The sequence below is a fragment of the Larimichthys crocea genome, chromosome XXI, assembly GCF_000972845.2.
Source record: "Larimichthys crocea isolate SSNF chromosome XXI, L_crocea_2.0, whole genome shotgun sequence".
Lineage (NCBI taxonomy): Eukaryota > Metazoa > Chordata > Actinopteri > Sciaenidae > Larimichthys > Larimichthys crocea.
The window spans coordinates 20402784-20429472 of NC_040031.1; the positions used below are offsets into that span (position 1 = coordinate 20402784).

Consider the following 26689-nt stretch of genomic DNA (forward strand, 5'->3'; position numbering starts at 1 on the left):
TTGTAAAAGGGCTTATAAAAATGGCTACCAAAATAAAACACATCAGCTGACAAACTCGTGCTTTTGTTTTGAAAAGGGGTATCAGAAACCAGCCTATGAACTCACGCTTTTATTTTGAAAAGTGATAACAGAAATCGTGTTGTTACCTATCAAAATAAAATATATGTTTAGAAATATGCTTTTATTTTGTAACAAGGCTTTCAAAAAAATGGCTTATGTCTATCAAAATGAAAACACATCAGCTTTGAAAACAAACATCAGCATGAAAACAAACTCGTGCTTTTGTTTTGAAAAGGGGTATCGGAAACCAGCTGATAAAGTCGGGCTTTTATTTGGAAATGTGTAGTTATCAAAATAAAATATATGCTTTTGTTTTGTAGAAGAACCGGAAGTCTGTCAGTTGCTGCTGGCAACTGTTCCCGGAACAGCAGCCAGCCTGAGCCAGCTAAATGCTAACTGCAGCACCCTGCTCGCTGTGAACGAGCTGCTCTGCTGTTATAAATAAATCGTTTTGTTGAGGAGTGTCGACGTCTGTCTTGTTGGTGAAGATTTGGTATTTCAGACGTGTTTATTCTTCCCGCGCTTCTCGGTAAGACGTCTTTCTTTGAACACTGTTTTTGTTTGGGTTTCTCAAGTTAGCTACAGCTAGCCAGACAGACAGTGGCTTCAGATTTGCACTAAGTGACAATAAAATGAGTTCATGTGGCGGTTTAACTCCTGATCTCTGCCACTGTGTCCATGTAGAAATGAGACTGAGCATGTTGTGTTGTGTTTGATTTATTTTCAGATCACTCTGTGTGTGTGTGTGTGTGTGTGTGTGTGTGTGTGTGTGTGTCAGTGTGTCACCTTGGGTCTGGTCCTCAGTTTCCCTCTGTGTGGGTGATACTGTCCAAGTCCTCTGTAGATGAAGATGTCCCTGGCCCAGCGAGTGCTCCTCTCCTGGATCTTCGCCCTGATCTTCCTCATCATGCTCGTCCTCAAGCTGGACTCAAAGATCCACTGGAACTGGTTTCTCATCTTCCTCCCTGTTTGGACTTTTGACACCATCCTCATCCTCATGCTCATAGTGAAGATGGCGGGGCGCTGCAAGCCGGACTTTGACCCCAGGGATGGTGAGCAGAGCCTGAAGAGGAGGTTGTGGTACCTGGCAGCCCTGCTGCTGAAGCTGGCTTTCTGTCTGACACTGTGCTCCCGCCTGGAGAAGCTCATCGACATGTGGGTCAGTGTGGTGTGTGTCCCTCTTTGGGTGCTGCTGGGTGGGGCGCTGGTGGAGCTGGGACACAGTGTTTTCCACTACAGGAGGGACTGAACCAGAGGACTCTGCAATATATGGTTTTGATATGTAATATAGAGGACAAAAGGCATCTCTCAGTGGAGATGCACTAATCAGATCCACTGGATTGGTATCAGGGCTGATGCTGAGCTTAGTAAGTGGATCAGGTATTGGTCAGACATGACCGCCCCACTTTAGATACAGTTTCCTTGTCAATGCCATTATAAAAATCACTGCTATAAGTTACATGTAAATCACAGCAGGTTGCGGACTCAGTGGTTTACAGGTTGGAGAAACGGGGGAAAAAAGAGCACTAGTATGGGATCAGGATTTGGTATCAGTAAGACCGAATTATCTTTTCTCAGCAAGAGCAAGGAAGATGTTACACACAGTTTGGCACCACATCATATTGTTTTGGCATTCACATTGCTGCCTTGTGGCTCGTCTTTAGGCTCCAGGAATTAATCAAAGTGTAATGAGATTTTAAATGTATAAATATATATATATATATATAATGGAGCTAAGCAAAGTAGGGTACACGATGTGCCATTGTGATCTCAGATCACTTATTTTTTACACTAAATGTCGCTCTATTATTCACCTTTTTAGGGGGGAAAGCACATAAATACAGCTACGTGTTAATGCGGGATCCTTGTGACACTGAAACTAGCCGTCTGTTGACAGCTTTAAATAATCCAGCATGCACTGTGTGTGTGTGTATGTGTGTGCACCACTGAGCCATATTATGTTTGTGAAGTCACTGTTGAAATGTGCGATCACTATTTTTGTAAAACAACTGGAAACTTCACAGCTTCCATACGTGATTGCACACATGATGTTTTACTTCTTAGCACCCGTCCCAGGATGTCCCTCTGACACAATTTGAATGTAAACCTGCTCCAATTATATCAATTTTAAAAAGGTGAAAATATGTATTTTTCTGTCAAACTTGCAGTCTACATACATTTTTTTTTTTTTAAAGGCCATGTTACATAAATCAGGGTTTATCCTGACTCACCTTGTCGGGCACAGCTCATCGTGAAATCAGTTTAAGCCATACTCTGTCAGTCCTATTTCACCATTCGTCACTTTTAACTGCACGCCATCCTCTGTCATTACATTAACGTGTCACTTCTGTCCAGATAGACCTTCAGTGAGTGCATTTGACTCAAATTTCGCTGTAGTGCTCAGTTGGAAAAGCAGAGGTGTAAATAATCAAATTAAAGATGGCTGGTTTAGCTTCAGGGTCCCGGGTGTTGTGCATGCTGGCTCACTGAGCCATCATTAATGTTATTACCGACACCTTTTCTTTTCCTTCTATGCTGTGAAAAAGACCAGCATGCAAGTTAACATTACATTGAGCATGTTAGCATTCACATCAAACTGCAGTTCAGGCTGACAGGAGGATTTAAAGAGATCCTGACATGGACTGAAGTGATAGAGAAGTTGGTGTTTTGAACTATTATGGCTCCAGATTTTCATGGCAGTCAGTGCAGGAGTCATTGTCACCTCGAGACCTAAGCCGCTTAAGTAGCCAAAAATGACACAAAAGGCAGGAGAGACATTAACTGTAAGTCAATATTTTTGAACCATTTATTGAGAGGTTCTGATCAGAGTATAAATCACACTACCAAGTCTTATCTTAGGAAATAAAATGTATTTACAACAAAATTTTCACATACATTGGTTTCAAATAAAAACAGACAGTAAATGATATAAATAAGTTCTATGGAAAATAAAACTTGTCTTACAAAAAATATATGCAATTTCTGTATACATTTTCTCACATTGGTGCTAATAACATCTATACTGTACAGTTTTGGTACATACAGTATCATTTACAGCCCTGTGTGAGTCAAACAACGTCCAGTCTGAAAACAACTACTTGCTCCGATTTTTGGAGTGTTATAAACAACAAACCCCATCGACTAAAGCAACACGGCAAAGAGGATTTCAGCGAGAGCTGGTGACTTGCCGAAATGTCCCGAACAGTGAATGTAGGTAATCCCGATAGCAAGGAGTAAGGATGGTTGTTTTCAGATTGGTTAGTCCAGTACCTAAAATAGGTGCTTTAAGAGCGAAGCTAAGTAGTGCACAGGCACTGACACATGGGTCACATAACATTTTATATAGAGCCTACATACATTCGCTAACAAACGTGAAGTGAGCTACTTAGCTTACATTCTTAGGCACTGATAAAATACTTGGAGAGTGCATCCTTATTTCACTACGTCACTGGAGTACACGTGGCTGTGTCGGTAAAGTAATGGAACGCACCCGCTTGTTTATTACAAAGTACAAAGACCAGCTGATGTCTGAAGGAAGGATGCATTTTCAAATACTTTAACAAAGCCTCGGCGTAAGTTGTACAGTAAAAAAAGAAGACTAGACATCTAGACATTCATATTAAGAAGTCTTTCTGTGATTGGGGTGTGTGTGTTTTAAGGGGCTGTTTTAAAGAGTGCTGCTGCGGCCGAGTGTCCTGTACGGGCGTGGCAGGTTTTCCCTGCGCTGTGTCCTTTACTTTTGGTCCTTTAGAGGGCACAACTGTCCGAGTGTCAGATCCAGGCTTAGAGGAAGAGCCTCGAGAGTCACTGTGATGGTGGGCCTTAGGCCTACTGTCTGTGAAGGAAAGAGCCAGAGTTTGGTGAGCCTCCATCGGCTTAAAGAGGTCAAAGGTGATGAGTGTCCGTGGTGGTTTGTGTTCTGGCGGTGCAGGACCAGAGGCAGCCTTCTTCCTCTCCTCTTTACTGTTGACGTCCTTCTTTGCTTCTTTCTTTACCTGAATGTTCGCCGGTTTAGGAGTCCCCGTCTTTCCGTCTTCTCTCCCCGACTTTGCCTGTACCGTCTGCGTACTCCCCGCGTTGCCCTCCCTGTGTCCGCTTTTCTCCTTCTTCCCGTGTGAAGACTTGTGTTTATGCGAACAGGCGTCTCGAGCCTCCTCTCTGTCTGGCCGTAAGTGTGACGCTGCTCCCTGCGTGCCTCCTCTGTCTTTGTCGTGCTCCTTCTCCCTCTTGACGTGGGGTTGTGTCTTTGAGTCCCACTCCTTGGCCCACTTCTCGTCTCTCTGTGCAGGCAGGGATGTTTGAGAGGCTTTGCTGCCCTCTTTCGTCCGCTCCTCGTCCTCTTTTTTCCTTATCTGTGGCAACGGCTGCGTCGATGTACTGCCCTCTCTTCCTCCCTCTGCCTTTACTCTCTCCTGTTCTCTCACCCTGTCCTTCTCTCTATCCCTGTCTTTCCCCCTATCCTTTCTATCCTTCTCCTTCTCTTTAGTCCTATCCTTGTCTTTCTTCTCCTTCTCTTTAACCCTCTCCTTTTCGTCTTTCTCTCTTTTTCCTTTCTCCTTCTCCTTTTTGATTTGAGCTGTGTTGTAAGTGCTTGTTATACTATCTTTAGTTTTCTCTTTTAGACCTTGACCTGGTACAGTCGTCTTTTGCTGCCTCTCTTCCTCCACATCATTCTCTTTCCTAATTTGCTGTAGTGACTTTAAAGATGCACTGTCCACTCCACCCTCCTCGTGGCCCTTCTGCAGTGTCTGGCATGCATCTGCATCTTTATCTCCTTCGCCCTGACCGTCCTCTTTCTCGTCTTCCTCAGCTTTAGGCTCCGTTAGTGTGTGAGTTGGTACGCCTTCATCTCTCTCTTTCTTAACGAAAGGTGGAGCTTGCGTCGTTGACGACTCCTTCGTCTCAGCTCTGTTCTCTTGCTCTTCCTCCTTGAAAATCTGTGTCGGAGTTTGTGAAGGCGGCCCCTCCCTTCCCTCGGCCTCCTCATCCTCCAGCTTTGTCACCGTCTGTACAGCAGGGTCAAACTCCTCCTCAATCTCCTCGTCTTCCTCCTCTTCTTTGATATTAAGTGTTACTTCTCTAAGGGCACACTTCTCCTCCCCCTCCTTCACCTCTTCCTCCTCCTCCTCTTTCTCCTCTTCATGTTGGTGATACTGTTTGAGTCGGATATGCCAGGCCAGACTGCAGACAGCAGACACGGTTTTGAACTGGTGGACGACTCCTCTGGGAATGAAGTAGATGTCATCGTGGTAGAGTTGGATCCGGGCGTATCGGATCCCCTCCCTCCTCAGCTGGTTCAGCTTGGCATCATCGATCCACTGCACACACTGTGGAGGCAGAGACAGGAACTCATGAGTGTCAGTAGTCCCTCAATTGAATTAGCAACTGCAGAAATATTTTAATCTTGTGTCGCAGAAAGGAAATAATCGATAACGACCACGCATTGCACACACTAACAGTATTATCTTGTAGAATTCCTCTACTCGACAATGACACATGTTTAACTCAATGTTAAACTCTAAGTTTGGACACTTAATGCAACAAGCTGTAAACACAACGTTGACATATTATCACCTCGTAGGTTGCCATGGTGAAAATGTTAGCTTACAGTTTTATTTACACACTAAGCAGACATGGACCAACAATCATTCATCAGGAGTCCAGTAATCACTCTCTCTTAGCTCCGTTTGGCCTCCAGCAACTCCTGAGAAAAATCTCTCTTCATCCTGCACTACATTCACGAGCTAGTCTGTTTGTTTGGTTCTGGGCAGGTAGCGTTCAGTTTATCAGACTGTGTTTGACAAAAAACAGATGCCTGCTGTTAAAAAGCAGGGTTGATGAGAGGTGATGGCAAACCAAACGCAGGCCATAAAACGAAACAATGAGCTGAAACCGATAATAAAAGCTCAGCAGAGGTGGGTGATAGTTATCTGTGGATTCATCATTACAAGCATCCTCTTTTATATTACACAGTCATTAGATTTATTGTTGTTATAAAAATGTCAATGAATGCAGCTTTAAGGGATGTTTGATACGTTTGATCTCACAGGCAGATAAAAGATATCTATTTATACGGCTGCATCCTACCGAGCGTAATTATTAAATCTGACCCACCTGAGACAGCGGAGGTTCGTGGAGGTCCAGCTGCAGCCTCATGACCACATCTGGGAAATCTCCAGCGTGGAAACACACAACATCTTTGGTGATCCGGGCAGGAGTGTAACTGCTGTAAGGCAATTTGGCAAGTTCAAATCTGAATACAAATAAACAGCAACACCATATTATTTTTTATAACATCCTCACATGTGAAGAAGTACTCTGGTACCTGTCGTTTTTTTTTCTTACATGGATCACATACACTGTCTAACCTTCTATAGCAGCAGACTAAAGGTTATCTGAGCTGCCACGGTGTATTTTATGCAAAACTGTGTGTAAAGTTTAAAAAAAGATGTCTGTGTACTCACTCCTCTCCGCAGCGCACAGCCTTCAGCACACCCACAGCAGCAGTAGTTTGTCTCTCGAACCCCTGACCGATGTGGTCAGCGTGGGCTCTCGTCCGGTCCTCAAACAGCATCTCCCTGGGCTCACTGGTTCTGGGTAGATACTGCAGGTTCTTTATCTCATTGGTGGACCTGAAATACATTCATTGAAAGCACTCAGGATATGTTCAAGGTTTAATGACATGTGCTGCTCAAAGATAAGCTGAAAGTATTTCACAGGTTTTGCTACATCAGCTGAAAATATATATATACGTGTGTATTTTATATGGAGGACACTGGGCAGACGAAAATATCCGTGGCAAACATTTGCAGACTCAATGTGTCAACCCACCTTTTCCTTTTGAAGGGTGATTTTGGCATGTCTGCCATGGGGATCATCTGCTCTCCCGGTCTGACCCACATGATGGGGCCGTCGTCGCTCTCGGTGGGGCTCTGCAGACGCAGACTGGAGAACGTTCCCCAGGGCAGAGTCCGCTGCATAAACACAGGGTGAGAAACTTTGAGTTACGCAATGACTCGTAGCCGTACACAGGGAGAAGTGTGACAGATGTTTACACGTCCACTGGCTGAAGGGGTGTTTATATAAGCGTAATAAATAAAATAAACAGACTAACCTCCAGAAAGGGAGATTCCTCTAACATGTTGATGAACTCGGGGAAGTAGTCTCCAACCTCTTCGTCCACAGCTCCGACTAGACTGACCTGCCGCATGGCCCCGGCACGGTAAGTTCCCTGGGAGTACGTCCGCTTCACCTGCAGGGGGGGGGGGACCACAGAGAGGACAGATCAGACCATCAGCTGGCAGAAATTATATCTACAAATAAACCTGCCTGTTTAAAAAACATCATGTGCATATTTTATAATCAACATGTTCAATTAAGGCCACCGCTGTCAGCGTGTTTTTAACATAAGTGTTGTGACCTTTCTAGTGCACCTTCCTTTAATAAAGCACCATCAGCATCTGCTTGGTAGTTAACAGGACCTTAAACACTCATCAAGAGAAACAAACGTCAACACAGAATTGAAGATGAGCTATTATTACTCTGGTCTAAAAATGGTCTAGAAAGACCAACAGAGAGATTCAAGCATGTGGATTATACTATCAAAACTAGATAACAGGAAATCAGAGCTCCGGTCCACATGGGTCCCTCATCAGACATTAAGGTATGAATGAGCGTCAACATTAAAGTGTCCAACTTTAACAGTGTGAATAGGATTTCATGAAGCAAGCAGAAGAGCTCATAAAGCTTTATTATGTATCAGAAACTGCATGGACCAAATCTATTGTGAGTGTGTCAGAGGTCCCACATCCGATCATGATTATTACCCGTCAATACGTTTGTCAGAAGTTTTTAATAACACTTGTTTAAAACGATATGATAGTGGACTATCTCCACCTCCACCTGCTGACAATCCCACACAGAGAGAGGTGCACACAGGGAAGTGTTTGTTTTACAAGCACGGTGACACACCTGGTGTCATTTGGTACCATGTGTGTTTCCATAGGGTACGTCATTAATAGCACGCCTCCTCCACATGTAGCTCGCCTGCTGTTGCAAGTTTTGTTATTTTTTGGGGGGGCAACTTTATAAAACACAGAGAGAGGCAGGGCAAGCCGGTATGTGTGCACTAAGAGACAGAGGATTAAAGTGAGTGTGGGGTCTATAGTTTATTAATAAACATGAAAAATAAGGTGGAAAATTAAAATGACACAAGAGAATAACCTACTGTAGATATACTAATGTAGTCAAATTGAATAAATATAAAACCAACCACAGTTACACTCGCAGTCTTCGAGGTGACTTTTTCTGTAGCAGCACTGTGTGCACGTTGTTTATTTAATAAATTTTGTGTGACTAGGACTTAACTCTTTTTGCCGTGGTATCAAATACGTATTATGTTGATATCAAAGTTTAAAATTCTCCCTGCCTGTTTAGAAAGTCTATAAACTCTGTGTGCATCTGTGTGACCCACTTAAGTACACAAACATACTACATACAACTATTTCTGATACTGTTACACCCAAGTCAGTCGTGACAGAAGTGACACGTAACAGCTACTCGACTGGACTTGTTTTAGAGTGCAGGTAGAGCTGTTTTTGTGATGAAAGTTAAATTTACTTGCATCATGAAGGAGGTTTTACCTACCTCGAGGCTACACTAAAGGGTTTATGAGGTCTATTTTTCCATAATTTATTTGCTTTTTAAACAAAATGCAATTTTGCCTGTTAGCAGCCATGGAGTGTCTGGCTGCTGCTGCTTTCATTTTGGGGACAATTACAACAACAACATTGGTTGTGTACTTGTGTACTCTTATTCTTATTCACTGCTGTGCTTTTTTTATAATAATGATTATTATTGGCTGCTGTCTATAAGTCAAATTGCCCCTCTGGGGCATTAAAGCTTCCCTCTACATACACAGCTAAACAGTAAAATATCATACATGTACAAAGTACAAGTGGCGGTGCAACCCACAAATGCAGGTGCACTGTATTGGTTGTGTGATCCTGAACTGAGCGTCATTTTTACTACGTTACGAATTACACACACGATGATATTAGATAAAAAATGTATGAAGGGTTATTAAGGTGTGCGTCACACAACAAGTGGGAGTTAAATGTCTTTTAACAATGACAGATATTGACACCAGATGCTGACTAAACTGATACAGGCCTGTAAATGTTGATTTAACTGCTGCAAAAAAGACAGTTGTTCATAAAAATGTCTAAAGAGCTTTTATATGTTTTGTTTAGAGTCATTTTTGCTACATCCTCTCTCAAAAAAGTACTTGACTTTGTTTACCACTTCAATAAAAACTGTTTAAAAAGGAAAACAAAACACGCTTGCAGCATCACAAGATGCCGGGAAGCTCTTACGCGAGAACTGAAGACCCCCCGAGGTCTGTGACACATAACCCGTGGGAACAAAACACTTTGATGAAACCGAGCCGCGTTATTAAAAACGTGCATGTTTCAGCCTTTTCAGCTTAGCGCCAGTCGACACTCTCTCAAACGCCTGAATCACACGAATCAGTCACAACTCGAGGGATTGTTGGCATGGAAAACACAGCCCATACCATCAAGTGATGTTACAGCCCAAACCTGCTAAATTAAGAAAATGTGCTCACGGTTGTGTCGTGTTTAGTTTTATTGAGAACAGCAACAGGATGAAATGCACCATCTGCCCTATGCTGGTAGTGGAGGAAGTCCTGATGCCAGACGAGCTGAAGCAATATCTGATTACAGAGCATTCGGAGTATCAGTGCGATCTACGGAGAGAGAAGGAGACACCTTGGAAAGATTTTCTTCACAGCAAGGCGTCACTAGGTTGAACAAAGTTTTCCTGACCTAAATTGATTCCCTCGATTTCTAAAAAAATAAATAAAAAAATGCAACCTGTGACTGTGACAGGAATATAACTTCAGTAACTAATGTCTTGGAACATGTAAATAAATAGACTAATTATCAATAAATAGTTTGAATAGAAAGTTTGTAGTACTTTTTAAAACATTTGTGCCTCGTTAGAGGAGTTGATATATATTATATATTTACATATTTCCAACATGTGCAGGGGGAAACTCTGCTTCCAAAAATCACAAATTTTGTGCCATTTCATCACAATCAAAGACAAATGCTTCACTAAAACATTCGCCTGAGACTGAACAGTCTGCGCTGGAGTTCATAATGTTTTTTCTGATCCAACACTGGCAAAGTCTTGTTTATATCTCGTGTCAAATCAAATTAAAATCAGAGGATTTTAGATCAGGAAAGACTACACTCGGGGGAGGAAAGTGATGAGAAACTCCTAAAACAATAAAAACACTGTTAAGATTGTCACTCACAATTATCAAGTGCGGGTGGAGAAGTAAAGAGATAGCAGCAACATTCATGAATGAAGAAGTGGACGTGTTTATTTTTAACTTGAGAGATGATTCGACTCCCCTGCACAAACATTTTCAACACAAGCTTTTACGAAACAGTCCTCCTGATTGCAGGCATAGTTCGCTGTCACCTTTGCAAAACATGCAATAACTTCTCAGACGATTAAACTTTCTTCAGCTGCATTTTCAGGGGGCTGACATGAGAGCACAACTCCAACTGACGGTGCCATAAACACCGTCAAACGTTGACAGACGAGCTTTTCAACAAACCACTACGTTGACTGACAAACTACGTGACACACACCATAAAGGCTCGCAGCTCCAGAAGATAACTTGGACACGGTACAAAGATGTCTCGAGGTCGTGAGAGGATTTACCGACAGTCTTGACAAAGACTGACACACAGAGGACTTTAAAAATTGTGACGTGTTGTTTCAGCTTGTTGAGTCTGTGCTGCTCACACCTCCAGAAACAAACCGGCACTTCACAGTGTCGACGTGCACAGTTACACACAGAGCCTTCTCGCCGGAAAAATAATGCAATCTTACCTGAGAGTGGAAGTTGGCCATGGTTGTCGTCTCTATGTCCTTCTTCCCGAGCACCTCCATCTTCACCGGCGCGTTGGGAAACTTGTAGGAGAAGTAGTCCAGGAAGTCTGGGAGGTAGGACGCCGCTCCGTGGATGATTCCCATCACAAAACACGCAGCCTGCGCCTCGTCCTCGCTGAACGACAGGGTCACAAACTCCTGGGCGAAACGCTGCATCTCAGCCGGGGACAGATAGGAGAGCTGCTCGCTGTAGGCGTGCGCCACAGACGCCCCTCCGTTGGCCTGCTGCTCGATGTGGATCAGGTGGCCAAACTCCAGACCCGACACGCTCGGCACTGGAGTGCAGTGAAGCGGGGAGCTGTAGCTGAGCCTTTCCCTGACCATGGAGGAGATGGAAGCAGAGGTAGCGGCAGTGACAGGAGGATCCTGGTGATGCTGTTGTGATGCTGCGGTGGAGTGGTGCAGATTACTGCTGTTGATGCTGTTGTTGTTCCCGTTGATTCGACTGAGGAAGTCGGGCAGAGCGAGAGACACTCCTGAACACACCGTCTGACACGAGCGGTGATACATTTTGGGTCGGCTGTGCCTCTCCTTCACACGCTCGCCGTCTTTATGCTTCTTTTTCTTCTTCTTCTTGAGTTTCTTCAGGAGGAGGTCTTCCTCTGAACCAGCTTTGGGCTTCTCCGTAGACTCTGAAGGACGATGAGACAAGTCAGTACATCCTTTAAGGTCATGTCACATGTTTTTATATAGCCGACATTGCGGCTGAACTTTTGAGTAAACGTATGAACATTAGTTTGTGTTTGTAATCTGTGTTTTTCCTCTTAAAGATTAATATTTAATTCAAATTTTTTGAAAAATATTTAATGTTTTGATTTATATTGATGGGACGTGGCTTGAGAAAAACACCAGGTAATAACATTTTAACACACTAATGTAATTTAATAAAAGTTTTCCCAAATAATACTCATAAAAAAATACAAATAAATCACTTTACAGCAAAGTGCTGTCATGTCTACCTTTCTGTGGAGAAACAGCCTCTCCGTTTTCTCTTGAAATGTCATGCACAGGTGGCATTTTGTGGTTTTTCCACTCTTTATTCTTCTTCTTCTCCCGGTCTTTCTCCTTCACACGGTGATCTGAGAGGAGACACGGTGAGGTGCACGCATTACAGACGAGCAAACATTTCCACGTGTATATAACACCATCTGGGCCTAATAAATACTGGGGCCTGTGGTACAGAAAATTATGTAATAATCCAATAAATCATTATATCACAGTGTAACACGGCGTAGAGTCTAAAACGTGGCCGTGAACAGGTCAAACGGAGGGGCTGTGGCGGTGAGAGGCTGGGCGGTGAGCTCCTACCTCTCTGTAGCATTTTCACGTCGCCGTTCTCGGTCTTTGTATGGCAGCTAGCTGGGCTCACTCTCTCCACACCGACGGCGGAGCTCCGCGGCGCCTCGCCGCTCTTCTCCTTCTCCTTGTGTCGCTTCTCTTTCGCCTTTTTCACTTTAGGCGGCGACGCGAGGAAGTTGCTGATTTTGAAGATTTTCCGAGCGGGAGTTGTCGGCACCGCGGCGGCGGTGGAGTGGCTCGCCTTGGCCGGGCCGAAACTCCATTTCGCTGGGCTCCCACAACTCTGCTTCCCGTTGTGTTTTTCCCCTGCGCACACCTCTCCGTTCAGTTTCCTGTGCTTCAGGCCCTTCTCCTCCACCCGGACCTTCTTTGGGGGCGGTGGGTAAATGTCGCTGGAAGACTGCGGTCGGCTCTCCGGTGGCCGCTTAGCTATCAGGGGTTTCGGGGAATTTGTTTTGCTGTTTGCTGCGAAATGCATGGAGTCCACGGCCTCGGCCATCTTGGAAGTTTCTATTTTTTACGGTCAGACGTAACTGGTGCGTGAGAGCCAGGCTGGGGGCGGGGCTTAGCGGGTTACGTAAGACGCACGGAGGAGGGAGAGCAGCAGACAGGATTGTTTACAGGCTGCAGGGTGAGACAGCTCTGCACGGACTGCAACACTGACTGCAACACTGAGGCCTGCTGACAGAAGAGGGCAGCTATGAGCCCGACACTCAGTTTATTATTCATCATGATGCATGTAAGCCCTGTGCAATATCTGTAAATTATACATTCATTCATTAGATTCAGTCAAGACAAGATGAGGGATAAGATAGACTTTATTCATCCCACACAAGGAGAATTCACCTGATGTTATAGTTCATTCATATATAGTTCATTATTGTTATTATTAGTAGTAATATTTTTAAAGATTTTTTGTTTTAATGCTGCATAAAAATATGCAAAGAGCTTTTAACCTTTTATACTTTTTATTTGTTTAGAGTAATTTTTGCTACATCCCCTCTCACACACGATGATATTAGATAAAAAAATGTATGAAGGGTTATTAAGGTGTGCGTCACACAACAAGTGGGAGTTAAATGTCTTTTAACAATGACAGATATTGACACCAGATGCTGACTAAACTGATACGGGCCTGTAAATATTTATTTAACTGCTGCAAAAAAGACAGTTCTTTATAAAAATGTCTAAAGAGCTTTTATACGTTTTGTTTAGAGTCATTTTTGCTACATCCTCTCTCAAACAAGTACCTGACCTTGTTCACGATTTCAATAAAAACTGTTTCACACGAATCAGTCACAACTCGAGGGTTTGTTGGTGTGGAAAACACAGCCCATACCATCATCGGCAACCAGCAGTGTCACCAACAAAGCAGACAATCACACCTCCTCCTCCATGCTACACAGTGGGAACCACACATGCAGATACCATCCACTCTCTGCATTCACCTTCTCTGCTTCTCACAAAAACACAATAATCGGATTAATAAATATCAAATTTGGACTCATCAGACCAAAGTACAGATTTCCACTGGTAAAATGTCCATTTATTATGTTTATTTGGCCTGAAAAAATTCTCTTCTTCTTCTTCTTCTTCTTCTTCTCCCTCAATCATGGTTTATTTGCACCAATTCCATCATGAAGGGCTGCCTGAGGCTGGTAACTATAATGAACTTATCCTCTGCAGCAGAGATCCAGACACAGTTTATCATAGCGTCTGATTGTTTTTGCGACTGCACTTGAAGATATGTTCTTGAAATTTTCTGGATTGACTGACCTCTTATCTCTTAAAGTAATGATGGACTGCTGTTTCACTTTACTTAGTGCTTGTTGGTACTGAGTAGTTCTTGCCGTAATGTGTATTTTTATAGTAGTGAAAGGGATATTTACACTGAACAACACACTGAGGCACGCATTAAGAGGACAAGAAATTTCACTGATTAACAAAAAAATAAAAGTGAAAACTGTTTTGGGTGACTGCAAAGAGTGTGCTCAGCTCAAAGCAGAATATAAAATATAAAACATATTTTTCTTTGTTTACACCTTTTTTGTTTACTACATACATATGTGTTATTTCATAGTTTGGGAAGAAAGAAAAAAAAACATTGTTAAAACTTTTAACTGGTTCTGTATGAACAGCAAAATTACAAAAGACAAATTTGCCAGAGATGAAATAATATAACAAAAAAACTCTCCACAGAAAAATACAAAATAAAAATATGGATCAGAGAAGAAAAACAAGAACCCTGAGGGTGTTTCTATATTTTGTCACAATGTGCGATGATTACCCTGTTACCCCCTCTATAGTACTGCCAGAAACGACAAAGAAAGTTCACAATTTTTAAAGATTTTCTTTTTATTCGAAAGTCAATATTCATGCATTCAATATTCATATTCATTTAACAACAAACGCACCAGCAAGTTTGTAAAAACATCATCATACAGTATAGTGATATTTCTTAGAAATGTCACCAGGTGGCAGTACAGTGACAGAAATGCATCCAGCAGTATTTCTTCTCTATTATCATGTCCACTGACCATCACAGCTGTGTCATCAAACAAAACAAAACACAAATGTTGGGAGGTGTTGGAAAAATGTGCTCATATCCGTTGCACTTGATTAGTCACTACTTTTATTTCATCCAAGATGTAAGTACTATTCTTTATTTTATGTCAACATTATGTGATTAAAATTTCAACACAATGCTTAAATGCTTTCGTTCATAACATGATAATACTGGATGGAAGTTGTCTTTTTGTTATGACATAAAACAAAAAACAAATGCGTCAATGATGTGGAAAGTTACATTTCTCTCAACTGTTCTGTCAAATGGTCCTCTCTCTTTCTCCCTCTCTCTCCATTTACATGCTACTCTCGTCTGTATCTGTAGCCACTAAAGTAGAAGTCTCAATCCGCCAGAGAGATCGGTAAGGTAGTGTACACATTGTACATCAGTGCTGACATTGGCTTACTCTAGAATGAGATTTGTTTATTTCTTTTGACCCAAATTGTTCATTGGGTAAATGTTACACTCTGCACTAACTCTTAAACAGTTGCCATAGAGAAGAAGACACAGTTTGCAGGATAATAAAGTAAAGGCTATTTTTGGTTCCCCCTAACATGAGGCTGTGCAAAGAGACTAACCCTTTATAGCACCTTCAGCCATGGTGGAAAGTTTATATTCAAGCTTTTGAGGTACTTGTACTTCAGTTAGTATTTCCATTTTATGCCACTTTACACTCCACTAAAAGTCAGAGAGAGATATCGTACTGCATTTATTTGATAGCTGTGATTACATTTATTTACACACAAAACACAAAGCGCTAAGATTTGATACATTGTTCAGAATGAATTGAAATGCTGCTTACACATTAATGCATCAAAAATATGATGACTTTCCTAATCTACCATGACATTTTCAATGCACAACCTTTACTTAAAAATGTGTTTTTCTAGTATGTTATTGTTATTTTTACTCAAGTAAAGGATCTAAATTCTTTCCTCCACCACTGAGCTTCAGACTTCTGGATAAGAAAGTCATCATTCCAGTGTAATTACTTTTAAAAGCCCAAAGTCTCCTGTAAATATTGATGCAGAATTGATACAGACAAGAGAAAAGGTCAACAGACTTGTTTTTTTTCTGTGATGCAATCAATCTGTTTGTGCCTTTTACAACCCCTCCGTTCACGTGGTTTCTATTATCCACGGCTGGGAAATAAGTGTCTCTATAGAAAGCCATGCATTCAAAATATTAAATATTCTCTCCTGTCATGGAAGAATACCCATTTCACTGCATTGACGTGCATATCAGGATCCCAAGTATGTCCACTCTCACCTCAGAGTTCACTCCAGCTGGGCAGAAGGTGACAGCGGCAGATAACCTGTTCCCACGTTAAGCCTGCATGCCGTATCCTTCATCAGGACAAGGATTCTTAAATATAAATTTCAAACAATCTCTTAATGAAGTCCAGACTTTTGGATTAGAAACAAATTGACCTGACGTTATCTGGTGTTGGCGAGCTGTAGGTAATCCAGCCCAGATGTGAGGGACACTTAGCTGTTTCATTCTCAAGAATCACTAAAAGTCAATTGACAGATGAAAAACCTTCTCACACATGGCGAGGGAATGTATCACTTACTAAAGAATTAAGGACTGGATAAAAATATGTGTGTGTAGGACAGAGAGACAAGGAGTTTGAATTTCAAACTGATACACACCAATCCACAGCATTAAAGTAAGTGTCGTATCACATAAGTATATGTTTATTTGTTCTTGGCATGCATCAGTGAGTCATTATAATAATATTGTCCAGGTAGGTTTATACCTTCAGACAGGCAGGCTGAGTGTGGTATTACAAGAGGCTGGCGCTGCACTATGACAGTCACTGGGTGCACTTCAGTTCAGTTGGAAATGGGACACTTATGCACATAACAGACATGACCGACGACACTGGCTCCTCTGCCCAAAGTGGAGGGAGATAAAGTGGTCTGCCAGGAAGCCCCAGCAGCAAAGCTGGACTGATGGTCAGATGTTTGTTCTAGTCTTAATGGAAAAAAAAACAGTGTTTACACAATCCAGGACAGAGAGTGGGCCAAGCCAGCTCACTAGGGGAATTCAAAACACTGGATCCCAAGAGGGCACCCTGAGGAGATAAAAAAAAAACACTGCTCTCCATAAATGGGTAAAGCCAGCAGGGAGGGTATTATTGGGAATAACAGCAGGGGTCTCCTGCTGTCAAGATCAAAATATATCCGTTTTGATTGGCTTCTATCTAATTAATTGACCTTTAATCAATTGCATTAATCATAACCGCTCCTACAGCCCATGCATCAGGTTAGTTTGTTGTGGCTAAGCAGCGACTGTCTGTGATTTACTTTGCTGTGCTGTGAAAGAAGTGGCTCTACGATAATAAATCGATATGGCCTGGTGTCCAGACAGAAGTCTCTCCAGAGTGTAAACATTTCTCTCACACTATTTCCCTGTGTAAGTGTTGATGTACTGAAGTGACTGTGAAAGGTGAAAGGATACTTATTCCTGGCTTTTATCCTGCCAACAAATGCCAAATGAGCTCATAGCTATATTAGCACAGAAGGAGGAGGAAGGGTCCAACGTGCATGGCATGTAAAGCCATATAGAGTACATCAGATGGATAGTTATACAAGATCACAAGGCCTCACTATATTCTCTTGAAGTGCAAAATTTCTGCAAACTGTAGCATTTAAGGCTGTCATCCTCTTATAAGGTGCCATTTCTCCAGATGTAACTATGAACCTCCAGGTCACTGCTGTTCTATATTGAGCCATTTTCATCCTCCTTCACTTGTTTTTCATTTCTAACCTGATGCTTCCCACAGTCCTCTCGCTAAACAAATGGTTTCCTTTGTCATTATTAAAAAGACAGCTGAGAAATCTCTCAGTCAAAGCAAGTGGCCAGCGCAAGAGACAAAGCACGAAAATGCACAAGGGGTCACATTTCATCACGATTTAAAAACAAGACCATTTAAGTGGCTTAACAAGCATTAAAAATGGAGCAATTTCTGCAACATCAAACGCTGGCATTGCCTGCTTTCACTCCCCGATTACACCCCGCAGTCTGAGAAACTAAAGCCTCATTATCTAAACTCCCTGCCAAGCAGATGCCTCATTTAGTTCATGTGACTGTGTTTGCTCTCTTTCTTTTTTCAGACTGTATGTAGACACAATGAATTAGCACAGAATCAAAACCTTGCAGTACATGAACGGGCAGTCTGCACAATGCGAGCGTAGCTTCTCCTCCCTGAGATTTCCTCACCAATTCTCGGCACTTGTTGAGGATTAGTACTGTCAAAATAAAGTCAATAGCACATGACAAATTTATCTCCCCTGGCAATGTGTTTGAATCAAACGGCCTTCTTGGATAAATCTGACATTCCTGGCTTTCATTACTCAGAAGCTGAACTAAACCTCACAGCTTACAGTGAAATGAAATATGTCCTTACAAATCTGAGTAACAAACTCTTGCCTCTATCCCAGCAAATAATATTTTGCTTCAAATGCATATTTCGACCTGTTGCATCTGTCACTCACATGTTTGTGGACCCGCTGACAGGAAGCTTGGGAAGCGCCTGCCAAAGCAACTGTGACACACATGCATATTAAAGGCTATAATACTACAGCATGGAGTGGGAATGCATAACGAATGGTCTTCATTAGGTGATGATTACAATGAGGATACACTGGAATGTAAAGATAGGATTACAATAAGACAAATGCTTTCTAAGGCTTTCGCAGTTTTCACAGCTAATTCTGCTTATGTTATAAATTAGAAATATTTTACCATCTCCTCATGCTTCATCCACTATCTCATCTACTGAGAAGTATATCCACACAATCCTCTTCTCGTCTGTGTTTTTTTTTTCACCTGTTTCCCTCTCAAAGCTCCTCATTTCTCTCACAGACTCACTTCCCACTGAGCAGCTCCATCAGTCCTCCCTCCCACATCTTCTCCCTCCCAGCTTACCTCCTCCTCTCACTGTCACTGCGCTTCTCAAACTTGAGGTGGGTCTTTTTTATACTGTCTCCCGCCTCTCCTTTTACTCTTTACTCCCAAGACGTGATGAGGTTAACAGCACTGTGCGTATGTGGGACTCTGCTGGCCTTCACAAGCCTCTTTTGGACCACAGCGGATTCAGACGAAGGAGATCTCCTGTGGGATAATGAATTTGGGCCCTGCACTGCAAATCTGAGACCTGAGGGGCCGTGCAGACACAGACAGGATGAGAGCACATGCCCTTACCTTTTCAGTCTGCCGCCATTGACTGTCCATTTGCCAAAGCAGCTCAGAGAGCTGGAAAAGATCGTGGAGGATCTGCAAAAGCTGAAAGACAATGTGGATCAGCTGAGGAAGATGTGTGCCGATTGTAAAGTAAGCCAAACTGAGAGAGAGTGTGGAAGGCAAAGAGAGCATGAAAAGCTGAATGAGAGTGCAGACAGACGTAAGGATGAGAGGAACTGGCTGAATGAGACAAATGGGAGACTAAAAGATTTCCGCCTGCAGTGTGGGACAGACAGGGTTAAAGCAGAAAATACTACGAAAGGAGATGGTGACACGCACTCTGAAAAAACAATTTCGGAAGAGAAAGAGAGAAAGAAATGGGAAACAGAAAGAGAGAGGAGCGATAAAGTGACTGTAAAAGAAAATGAGGATGAAGAAACCCTAGAAATGACAGAGAAAGATGGAAAAACTCAGACAGAGGGTGCAAAAGAAAAGGACAAATTTGGACAGGCAAATGATGGAAATGAGAGAATAGTGGATATGGTCATAAAAAATGTTGAAAAAAATAACAGGGAGAGAGGGACGGACAGAAATAAAGAAAAAGAGAGTAAGGGTAATTCAAAGGGAGATCGAGGGCACGTGAGAGAAAAAGAAAAAGAGAGGAAGACTACAAGTAATATAAAAAATAAGGAGAAAACAGAAGAAAGTACCCATCACGTGTGGCGGGATGAAACAAAGGAAACAGAGAAAAAGACCCAAACTGAAGAAGACAGACATAGTGATGGAATAAAGATGTCTGAGGACCATGATGGGCATACAAATCAGGAGCGGAGGCAGTATGGAGAGGAGAGGAAAAAGGAAATGGAAAAGGGAATAAAAATGGAGCGAAATAATGAGAAACCAAAACAGACCGAGAGCATCGGGCATGCAGAAAAAGAGAAGACTATAAAAGAGGGGGAGGTGGAGAGGGACTGGGAGAGTGCTATGGAGATCAAAACAGAAGGAGAAAAGGCGGTCCAGACTGTACAGAGAGACGGTGATGGAGAATTAGCATCCAGCAAGGCAACTGAGAGGACAGACTTTGTTTCAATCAGCCCGACTCCTCACTCCACCATTAGTTTAGCTCCGAGGCATGACTCCATGGACTCAAACAAAGCTGTAACCTTTGCATCACCTCCTTCTTCGTCCAGCTTGACTCCACATTTGAACACAGGTGTTAATCAAGGGAGGACAATAATGCCTGACAGACTTCCAACCCAAAGCACAGGCCTTGATGCAGGAGGCATTTCTGAGCACCCAGGCCCAGATGCAGAGGCAGGCTTTAGGACCACAAGTAGGCCAACAACAGCCACAATAAACACACTGGGTGGGCCCGGACAGCTGATAACCAGTGCCAATACTAGGTTCCCCTCTACAACTAGTGCAAGACCTGAAACCGGCTTCCAGGGGCAAATTAGCTCAACTATGGAAACTACAACCACCACAACTCCTCATCAAAATTTATACACAACTAAATTTCCAGGAGTCGCAGACCGCAACCGCTGGACAGCTAAAAAGAACATCAGCTCAAACACTAAGACTGGCGTAAAACCTTTACCAGGCCGAGGACTGAAGCCTGGTGAAAAGCATAAACCTGCAATTAAACCTGAAGCAGATCGAAGGCCTAAAAATCCAAAGAATGACCATAAACCTGATCGAGTACCTTCGCCTGACAGCAAAACAAAACATGACCAAAAGCAGAAGCCTACTCACCAAAAACCAACGACCAACCAGAAACCTAAACCTGGCAAAGATCCTAAACAAATAAAAAATCCAAAACCTGACCAAAGACCTGAGAATTTACCAACTGATCAAAATCTGAAAAATACTCCTAAACGTGACCAAGAACATACAACTGATCAAAACAAGTTACCTATTCAGAAGCCAAAATCTAACCAAAAGTTTACGCCTCCTGTCCAGAGACCTACATCTACATCTCAAACTGTAAATGCAACCAAGTCTCACAGAGATCCTCAAACTAACAGAGAAATCACAATTATTGATCAGGAGTCGAAACCTGATAAAAAGCCGGTTAATCCTCTAAAAACCGATGACCCTGACCAAAATCTGAAAAATGAAGAAAAAACAAAACATGATCAAAGATCTATAGTAAATCAATATTTTACACCAGCTCAGGAACCTGAAACAATGAGCGTCACACCAAAACCCAACCAAAAACCTAAAACAGAACTAATAGAAGATTCTGATCAAAATCTTTCGTCCAAACCTAAATCTATCCAAGATCCACCTGGACAAGGACATACCCCTGATCAAAACCAGTTACCTACTCAAAAGCCAAAATCTCATGAAAAGTCTTTGCTTCCTGTCCAGAGACCTACATCTACATCTAAAACTGCAAACACAACCACTTCAGACAAAGATCCTCGAACTCACAGAGTGTCTGTTGAAAGAACAATTATTAATCAGAAACCTGAGAAAAAGCCGGTTCCTCTCAAAACTGAAAACCCTGACCAAAAACAAAAACCTCCTAAAAAGCTGACAAGTGAAGAAAAATCAAAACCTGATCAAAGGTCTTCATCAAACACTCCAGTTCAAGAGCCTGAACTTGAAACATCGAGCCTCACATCAAAACCCAACCAAAAGCCTAAAACAGAACTATTGGAAGATTCTGATCTAAATCTTTCACCTAAACCTAAATCTGTCCAGGACCCGTCGCCTGGACAAGAACATACACCTGATCAAAACCAGTTACCAACTCAAAAGCCAAAATCTAGCCTGATCAAAACCAGTTACCAACTCAAAAGCCAAAATCTAGTCAAAAACCTACACTTCCTGTCCAGAAATCTACTGGTTCTGACAAAGATTCACTAACTGACAGTGACCCTGAAATCACAATTATTAATCAGGAGTTGAAACCTGAGGAAAAGCCGGTTAATCCTCTCAAAACCAACAACCATGACCAAAATCAAAAACCTACCAAAAAGCCGGAAAGTGAAGAAAAATCAAAACCTGATCAAAGGTCTTCATCAAGCACACCAGTTCAAGAGCTTGAACCTCAAACATCGAGCCTCACACCAAAACCCAACTACAAGCCTGGACCAGAATTATTGGAAGATTCTGATCTAAATCTTTCGCCCAAACCGAAACCTGTCCAAGAACCACCTGGACAAAAGCTTACAACTGATCGAGTCCTGATCAAACCCCCTAATCAAAAGCCTAAACCCAGCCAGAAAATCCCAAGAATAAACCAAACACCTAAGCTTAACCAAAAACCACCAACAGGCCAAAAGACTAAACCAAATGTGAAGCCGAAACCTGAACAAACACCACAAACCAATGGAGGGTTTAAAACACCTCGACCCGACCCAATGCCTAATCTCGATCGCAAACCTGTGCCTGAATCCGAATCAAGTAAAACATTCAAACCAAGGGTTCCCCCCAAACTCAGGCCACCAACCAGACCTACCATTAAGTCGGGAGCAACTCCTGCTCAAAGGCCAAAACCAGCAAAGCCAAGTCCAAAGACCAAAACAGAGTTAGATCCTCTTCAAATCGGCAGCACTACTTCAGATGGCATACAAAACTCTCAAACCGACATGCCGCCTGCATCGGGCCCTGTAAGACAGATTGCTGAAGTGACTCATTCCCCAGGGGACACAGAGTTGAAAACTATCACTCTGGGTCCAAAGACTGCACCCTTCCCTCACCTTACAATGAGCCCAAACAGCAGGATTACGTCTGATCTGAGACCACAAACAGCTGGTCAAGTACCATCCATCCCAATGACAACAAGACCAAACAAAATTATGCATGAGATCTTTCCAGGTGTTATCCCTAGTGCCAGTCCAGGATCCACAAAGCCAAAACAAGCCTCTAAAACAGACTCCAGGTTACAAGCTCACAATGTGGAGGAAACAGCACCCAGTCAAACTCCAGAACCAGACATAATGGTGATTCCAGTCCCTTCCCCCAGAACCCAAACTACCTCCACAACCAGCCCTGACCTCAGGTCAACAACCCCTGCCACCTCTGGCCCCGAGCCCTTGGCTGCTGAAGCTTCCACTCCCAGTGCACGTGAGCTGCGAGTGAAAATCAACCAGGTGGCTGCTTTCTTCAATAACAGCCTGAGTCCAAATGAAAGACCGCTTGACAGGCGTCCAAAAGAGCACCCAGAGGACAACCAGGGAGGCAGCAGGCCTGACCGGACAGACAGCAAACTACCATCCAAAGGCAAGAGAGATTACTTTAACACGATCTGTCTTTGCATGCATGAATTCACCCATGATTATTTTAATTTAACCTTTAAATTATATGTCAATTTTTATAATTAGTAACACAATCATTTAAATAAAACAATCTGAATACTTTTTAATTACTTTTGGAATCCTTCAAAATTAAATATTTAAAATATATAATTATACTAAAAAAAGGACGCAACCACAAAAGTTACATTTATAAATCAATTCAATTAAACTGTAAATATGTCGGGACAGACTTTCATTTCTTTTCATGAGTTAATAGACCAGTGACGAAAGTTATGACCAAAGTTTTATACTTTTAACTTTCATACCTTTATCATAAATATAATCAAGTTAGTGCATTTAAATTGTAATCTGGGCTGATTATAGTTACTTATTTTAACATATTTGCTAGCCAACCCAGAGCAGTAAATGTACGTATTTGTTGCATTGTATGTTTGCATGTAATTATATTAGTATGTAAAGCAGCTAACAATATTGATTTGCACCTCGGTGAATGTATTAATATTCACTGCACAACAAGGTAAATATACATTAGTAGTGGAGGTATATGCAAAAAAATCGGTTGTTTTTGTTGATAATGCGTCACAATAATTGATTGGAACTGTTGTGCATTAACACTTGAGTGCTTTTAATTGTGGTACTCACTTTTAAAAAATTAAACTGGTAGGTATGACCTGAGCAGGAAGGATTTTAAGTAAGAGGACCACATGGTAGGCACTAATGATCTTAATATATAAATTATTATGTGGTCTGAGATCATCTTTGTACCAAACATCTTGACTACAGGAGGAATCTGCATATGTGAGCAAAATGTGCGTGCTGCTTGCGTGTCATGATTAAAGATAAAACCACAACTAGGCCAACAGCTTTAACACACCCTTCAGTAAAGCATGGTTTAATTAAATAACTTGAATCAGACTGATAGATTCTTCAGTTTAACGCAGAAATAACAGCCTGCTTATCATGTTCGTCTTTTATTTATTAAAAAAGATAATAAAAAAGACTGTAAATTCTGCAGGCCAGAAATGACGTAGTTATTTTTATTTTATTATTATTATTTTTTTTTTTTTATCTGCACTTACTTTTAAAATAGTATATATGTATCTACTGTGGAGGTCCAACTGGAGAGGCTTCAAAAACACTAAATCTTTTATGGTGGAAAAATAATTTTGCACTGACCACTTGTGACCTCATTTCACGGCTGCAGCCCAGCTGCGAGATGATAGTTTCACCTGCGAGATATGAGCAAAAGAAGGAGTTTGTTTTGGCTAAGAAGGGAAAACTTAAAGTATAAAGTGTGCATAATTCTTCTCTTATCCACAGTCACCTTGTTGAGGAGAGACTGCTCCGAGTACCGGCTCAGAAAGGAGACAAAAAGCGGAGTGTACCTGGTGACCCCTGACCTCCGCGGCAGGAGCTTCCGAGTCTTCTGTGACATGGAGCTGGATGGAGGAGGATGGACGGTGCTGCAGCGGAGACAGGATGGCAGCGTCAGCTTCAACCGCACCTGGGCTGAGTACCGATCAGGCTTTGGGGAGCTGGACGGAGGGGAGTTTTGGCTGGGCAATAATTTGATCCACCTGTTGACCCGGGACGGGGACATGGTGCTGCGGGTGGAGCTGGAGGACTTTGATGGAGTGATGGAGCATGCAGAGTACGAGCAGTTCAGGGTGGCGAATGAACGGCTGCGCTACAGGCTGACAGTCGGCAGGTACTCGGGTACCGCAGGTGATGCTCTGCGCTTCAGCAAAAGTTATGATCACAACAACAGGGCGTTCACCACCCCGGACAGGGACCACGACCGATATCCATCCGGCAACTGCGGCGCCTACTACAGCTCCGGCTGGTGGTTTGATGCCTGCATGGCTGCAAACCTCAATGGGAGATACTATGTGGGGAAGTACAAAGGAGTCCGGGATGGGATTTTCTGGGGGACGTGGCATAACATATCTACAGAGTATTACCTTACAAATTACAGACAGTCTTTTAAAACTGTCAGGATGATGATCAGACCGAAAGGCTTCACACCATGAGACGTGACTCTCTGCTACAGCATGATGGGAAATAGACATTAAAGGGTCTAATTACTAACTACTAACAACCATAAGATGCTCTTTACAGTTCAATAAAACCTAATATACTATCCACACAGTTATTGTACGCTATAACCACAATGCTGCCACCTTGTGGTGTTTGATTCTGCAACATTTGTTTACAGGAAGAACTGAGGATGTACATAGTCACAGAGGTTATCGTCCTTATTATATAGTGTCTTCTTTTATAACCTTAACTTGTCATTGAGAGTGTAATGTGTTTAATGACGATGGAGGATAATCCTCTTGTAAAGACAGTCTGAATTTTGACGGGTATGTAGCAACAGAGACGGATATTTTTTTATTAAAGTACTGGAAGGCCAGTTGATGGTTGATTGAAGCTGTTTTTTTTTTGTTAAGATAAATAAAAGTTATAAATAGAAGGCGTTTGTATTTGTTTCTGCTTCTTTTTTTGTTTATATATTTTCTTTAAACTCAAATACAAAATAATCAATAAAACCAACACACATTCCTATAATGAAGTAGATGTGAGCAAACTGTTCAAGACTCAGTTTCCCTACAGGCTTTGCGGCATAGACGACGATGACGCGCATCAAGACTGTACATCCGGTTTGTCAAGAGAAGGTAAAGACAGGAAGTAAAATATATTTCACCTTCAACATAAAATAAAAAGAAAAATATGAGAAAGCCTGTGAGCTGCTGGTGTTGTGTTTTTATTTACATTTAAAGGAGTACTCCATAGACGTGCCTATATGTGTGAATGAGCTGGTTGTTTGTCTCCATGTGTCATTCCCTGTTGTCACCTTGCAGGCTACACTTAAAACTTAAGACTTAAAAATGTGTTAATCCCAGATGTATATAATAATGTTGGAATGAAATATTTTTTGTGGCAATGTGATTTATTCTTGATAGATAAAGTGTATCTTCTCAAAATGTATTGATCAATCTCTTCCAAACATATCACAGTGAAAATTAAACCACAATTAACCCGATGTGTATAAATAGGAATAAAAAAAGAGGAATGTGTCTGAAAACAAAATGATTCCAACTTTATGTGTAACGGTGTATAATATTATACAAACCAAGACCATAGAGGTTCACAATGAAAGTATATTTTTTTAGCCTACATAATCTTTTGCATAATTATATACCCTTTACACTGTCTGTAACAGACTAAACGAGTATAGTGTAAAAGGTATATAATTATGCATTTACAACAAATCCTGCTTTATGCTTTATAACCACACCAATAATATGTATTACTAAATTAATCC

At 42.0% G+C, this 26689-nt stretch overlaps 4 protein-coding genes across 7 annotated transcripts; 3 read left to right on the forward strand and 1 right to left on the reverse strand.

The window, feature by feature from the left end:
• Positions 1-399: 399 nt before the first annotated feature.
• tmem60 (transmembrane protein 60) lies at positions 400-2208 on the forward strand. Of its 3 annotated transcripts, none has more exons than XM_027272720.1 (2): positions 400-589; positions 788-2208. In XM_027272720.1, the coding sequence occupies exon 2, from the start codon at positions 905-907 to the stop codon at positions 1307-1309; it is 405 nt and encodes a 134-aa protein (XP_027128521.1). In that variant the 5' UTR covers positions 400-589; positions 788-904; the 3' UTR covers positions 1310-2208. The 3 variants fall into 3 exon arrangements, with proteins under 3 accessions (XP_027128521.1, XP_027128522.1, XP_027128523.1); XM_027272721.1 differs by having other exon boundaries at positions 839-2208; XM_027272722.1 differs by having other exon boundaries at positions 865-2208.
• A 634-nt stretch (positions 2209-2842) lies between these two features.
• Positions 2843-13084, reverse strand: LOC104940453 (round spermatid basic protein 1-like). 2 transcript variants are annotated; one of them, XM_027272719.1, is made up of 8 exons: positions 12355-13084; positions 12006-12125; positions 10987-11678; positions 7175-7312; positions 6892-7034; positions 6525-6692; positions 6175-6283; positions 2843-5387 (listed from the first exon to the last, which is right to left on the reverse strand). In XM_027272719.1, the coding sequence occupies exons 1-8, from the start codon at positions 12842-12844 to the stop codon at positions 3675-3677; spliced, it is 3573 nt and encodes a 1190-aa protein (XP_027128520.1). In that variant the 5' UTR covers positions 12845-13084; the 3' UTR covers positions 2843-3674. The 2 variants fall into 2 exon arrangements, with proteins under 2 accessions (XP_027128520.1, XP_019111134.2); XM_019255589.2 differs by having other exon boundaries at positions 6175-6286; positions 12355-13080.
• A 1744-nt stretch (positions 13085-14828) lies between these two features.
• LOC104940488 (microtubule-associated protein futsch) lies at positions 14829-21970 on the forward strand. Its single transcript, XM_027272996.1, has 2 exons — positions 14829-14993; positions 18763-21970. The coding sequence occupies exon 2, from the start codon at positions 18941-18943 to the stop codon at positions 21968-21970; it is 3030 nt and encodes a 1009-aa protein (XP_027128797.1). The 5' UTR covers positions 14829-14993; positions 18763-18940.
• On the forward strand, positions 21880-26000 carry LOC113744015 (angiopoietin-related protein 7-like). The gene is made up of 2 exons (XM_027273120.1): positions 21880-23329; positions 24685-26000. Exons 1-2 carry the CDS (start codon positions 22468-22470, stop codon positions 25392-25394), a joined length of 1572 nt encoding a protein of 523 aa, XP_027128921.1. The 5' UTR covers positions 21880-22467; the 3' UTR covers positions 25395-26000.
• Positions 26001-26689: the final 689 nt, after the last annotated feature.

Coding starts and splice junctions, on each gene's coding strand:
- LOC104940488 (XM_027272996.1), top strand. CDS start 18,941: ATGAGGTTAACAGCACTGTGCGTATGTGGGACTCTGCTGGCCTTCACA.
- LOC104940453 (XM_019255589.2), bottom strand. CDS start 12,844: ATGGCCGAGGCCGTGGACTCCATGCATTTCGCAGCAAACAGCAAAACA. Junction 12,126..12,354: donor CGTGAAAATGCTACAGAGAG/GTAGGAGCTCAC, acceptor GTCTCCTCTCAG/ATCACCGTGTGAAGGAGAAA. Junction 6,693..6,891: donor TCACCCTTCAAAAGGAAAAG/GTGGGTTGACAC, acceptor AATGTATTTCAG/GTCCACCAATGAGATAAAGA.
- LOC113744015 (XM_027273120.1), top strand. CDS start 22,468: ATGCCTAATCTCGATCGCAAACCTGTGCCTGAATCCGAATCAAGTAAA. Junction 23,330..24,684: donor CAGCAAACTACCATCCAAAG/GCAAGAGAGATT, acceptor TCTTATCCACAG/TCACCTTGTTGAGGAGAGAC.
- tmem60 (XM_027272720.1), top strand. CDS start 905: ATGAAGATGTCCCTGGCCCAGCGAGTGCTCCTCTCCTGGATCTTCGCC.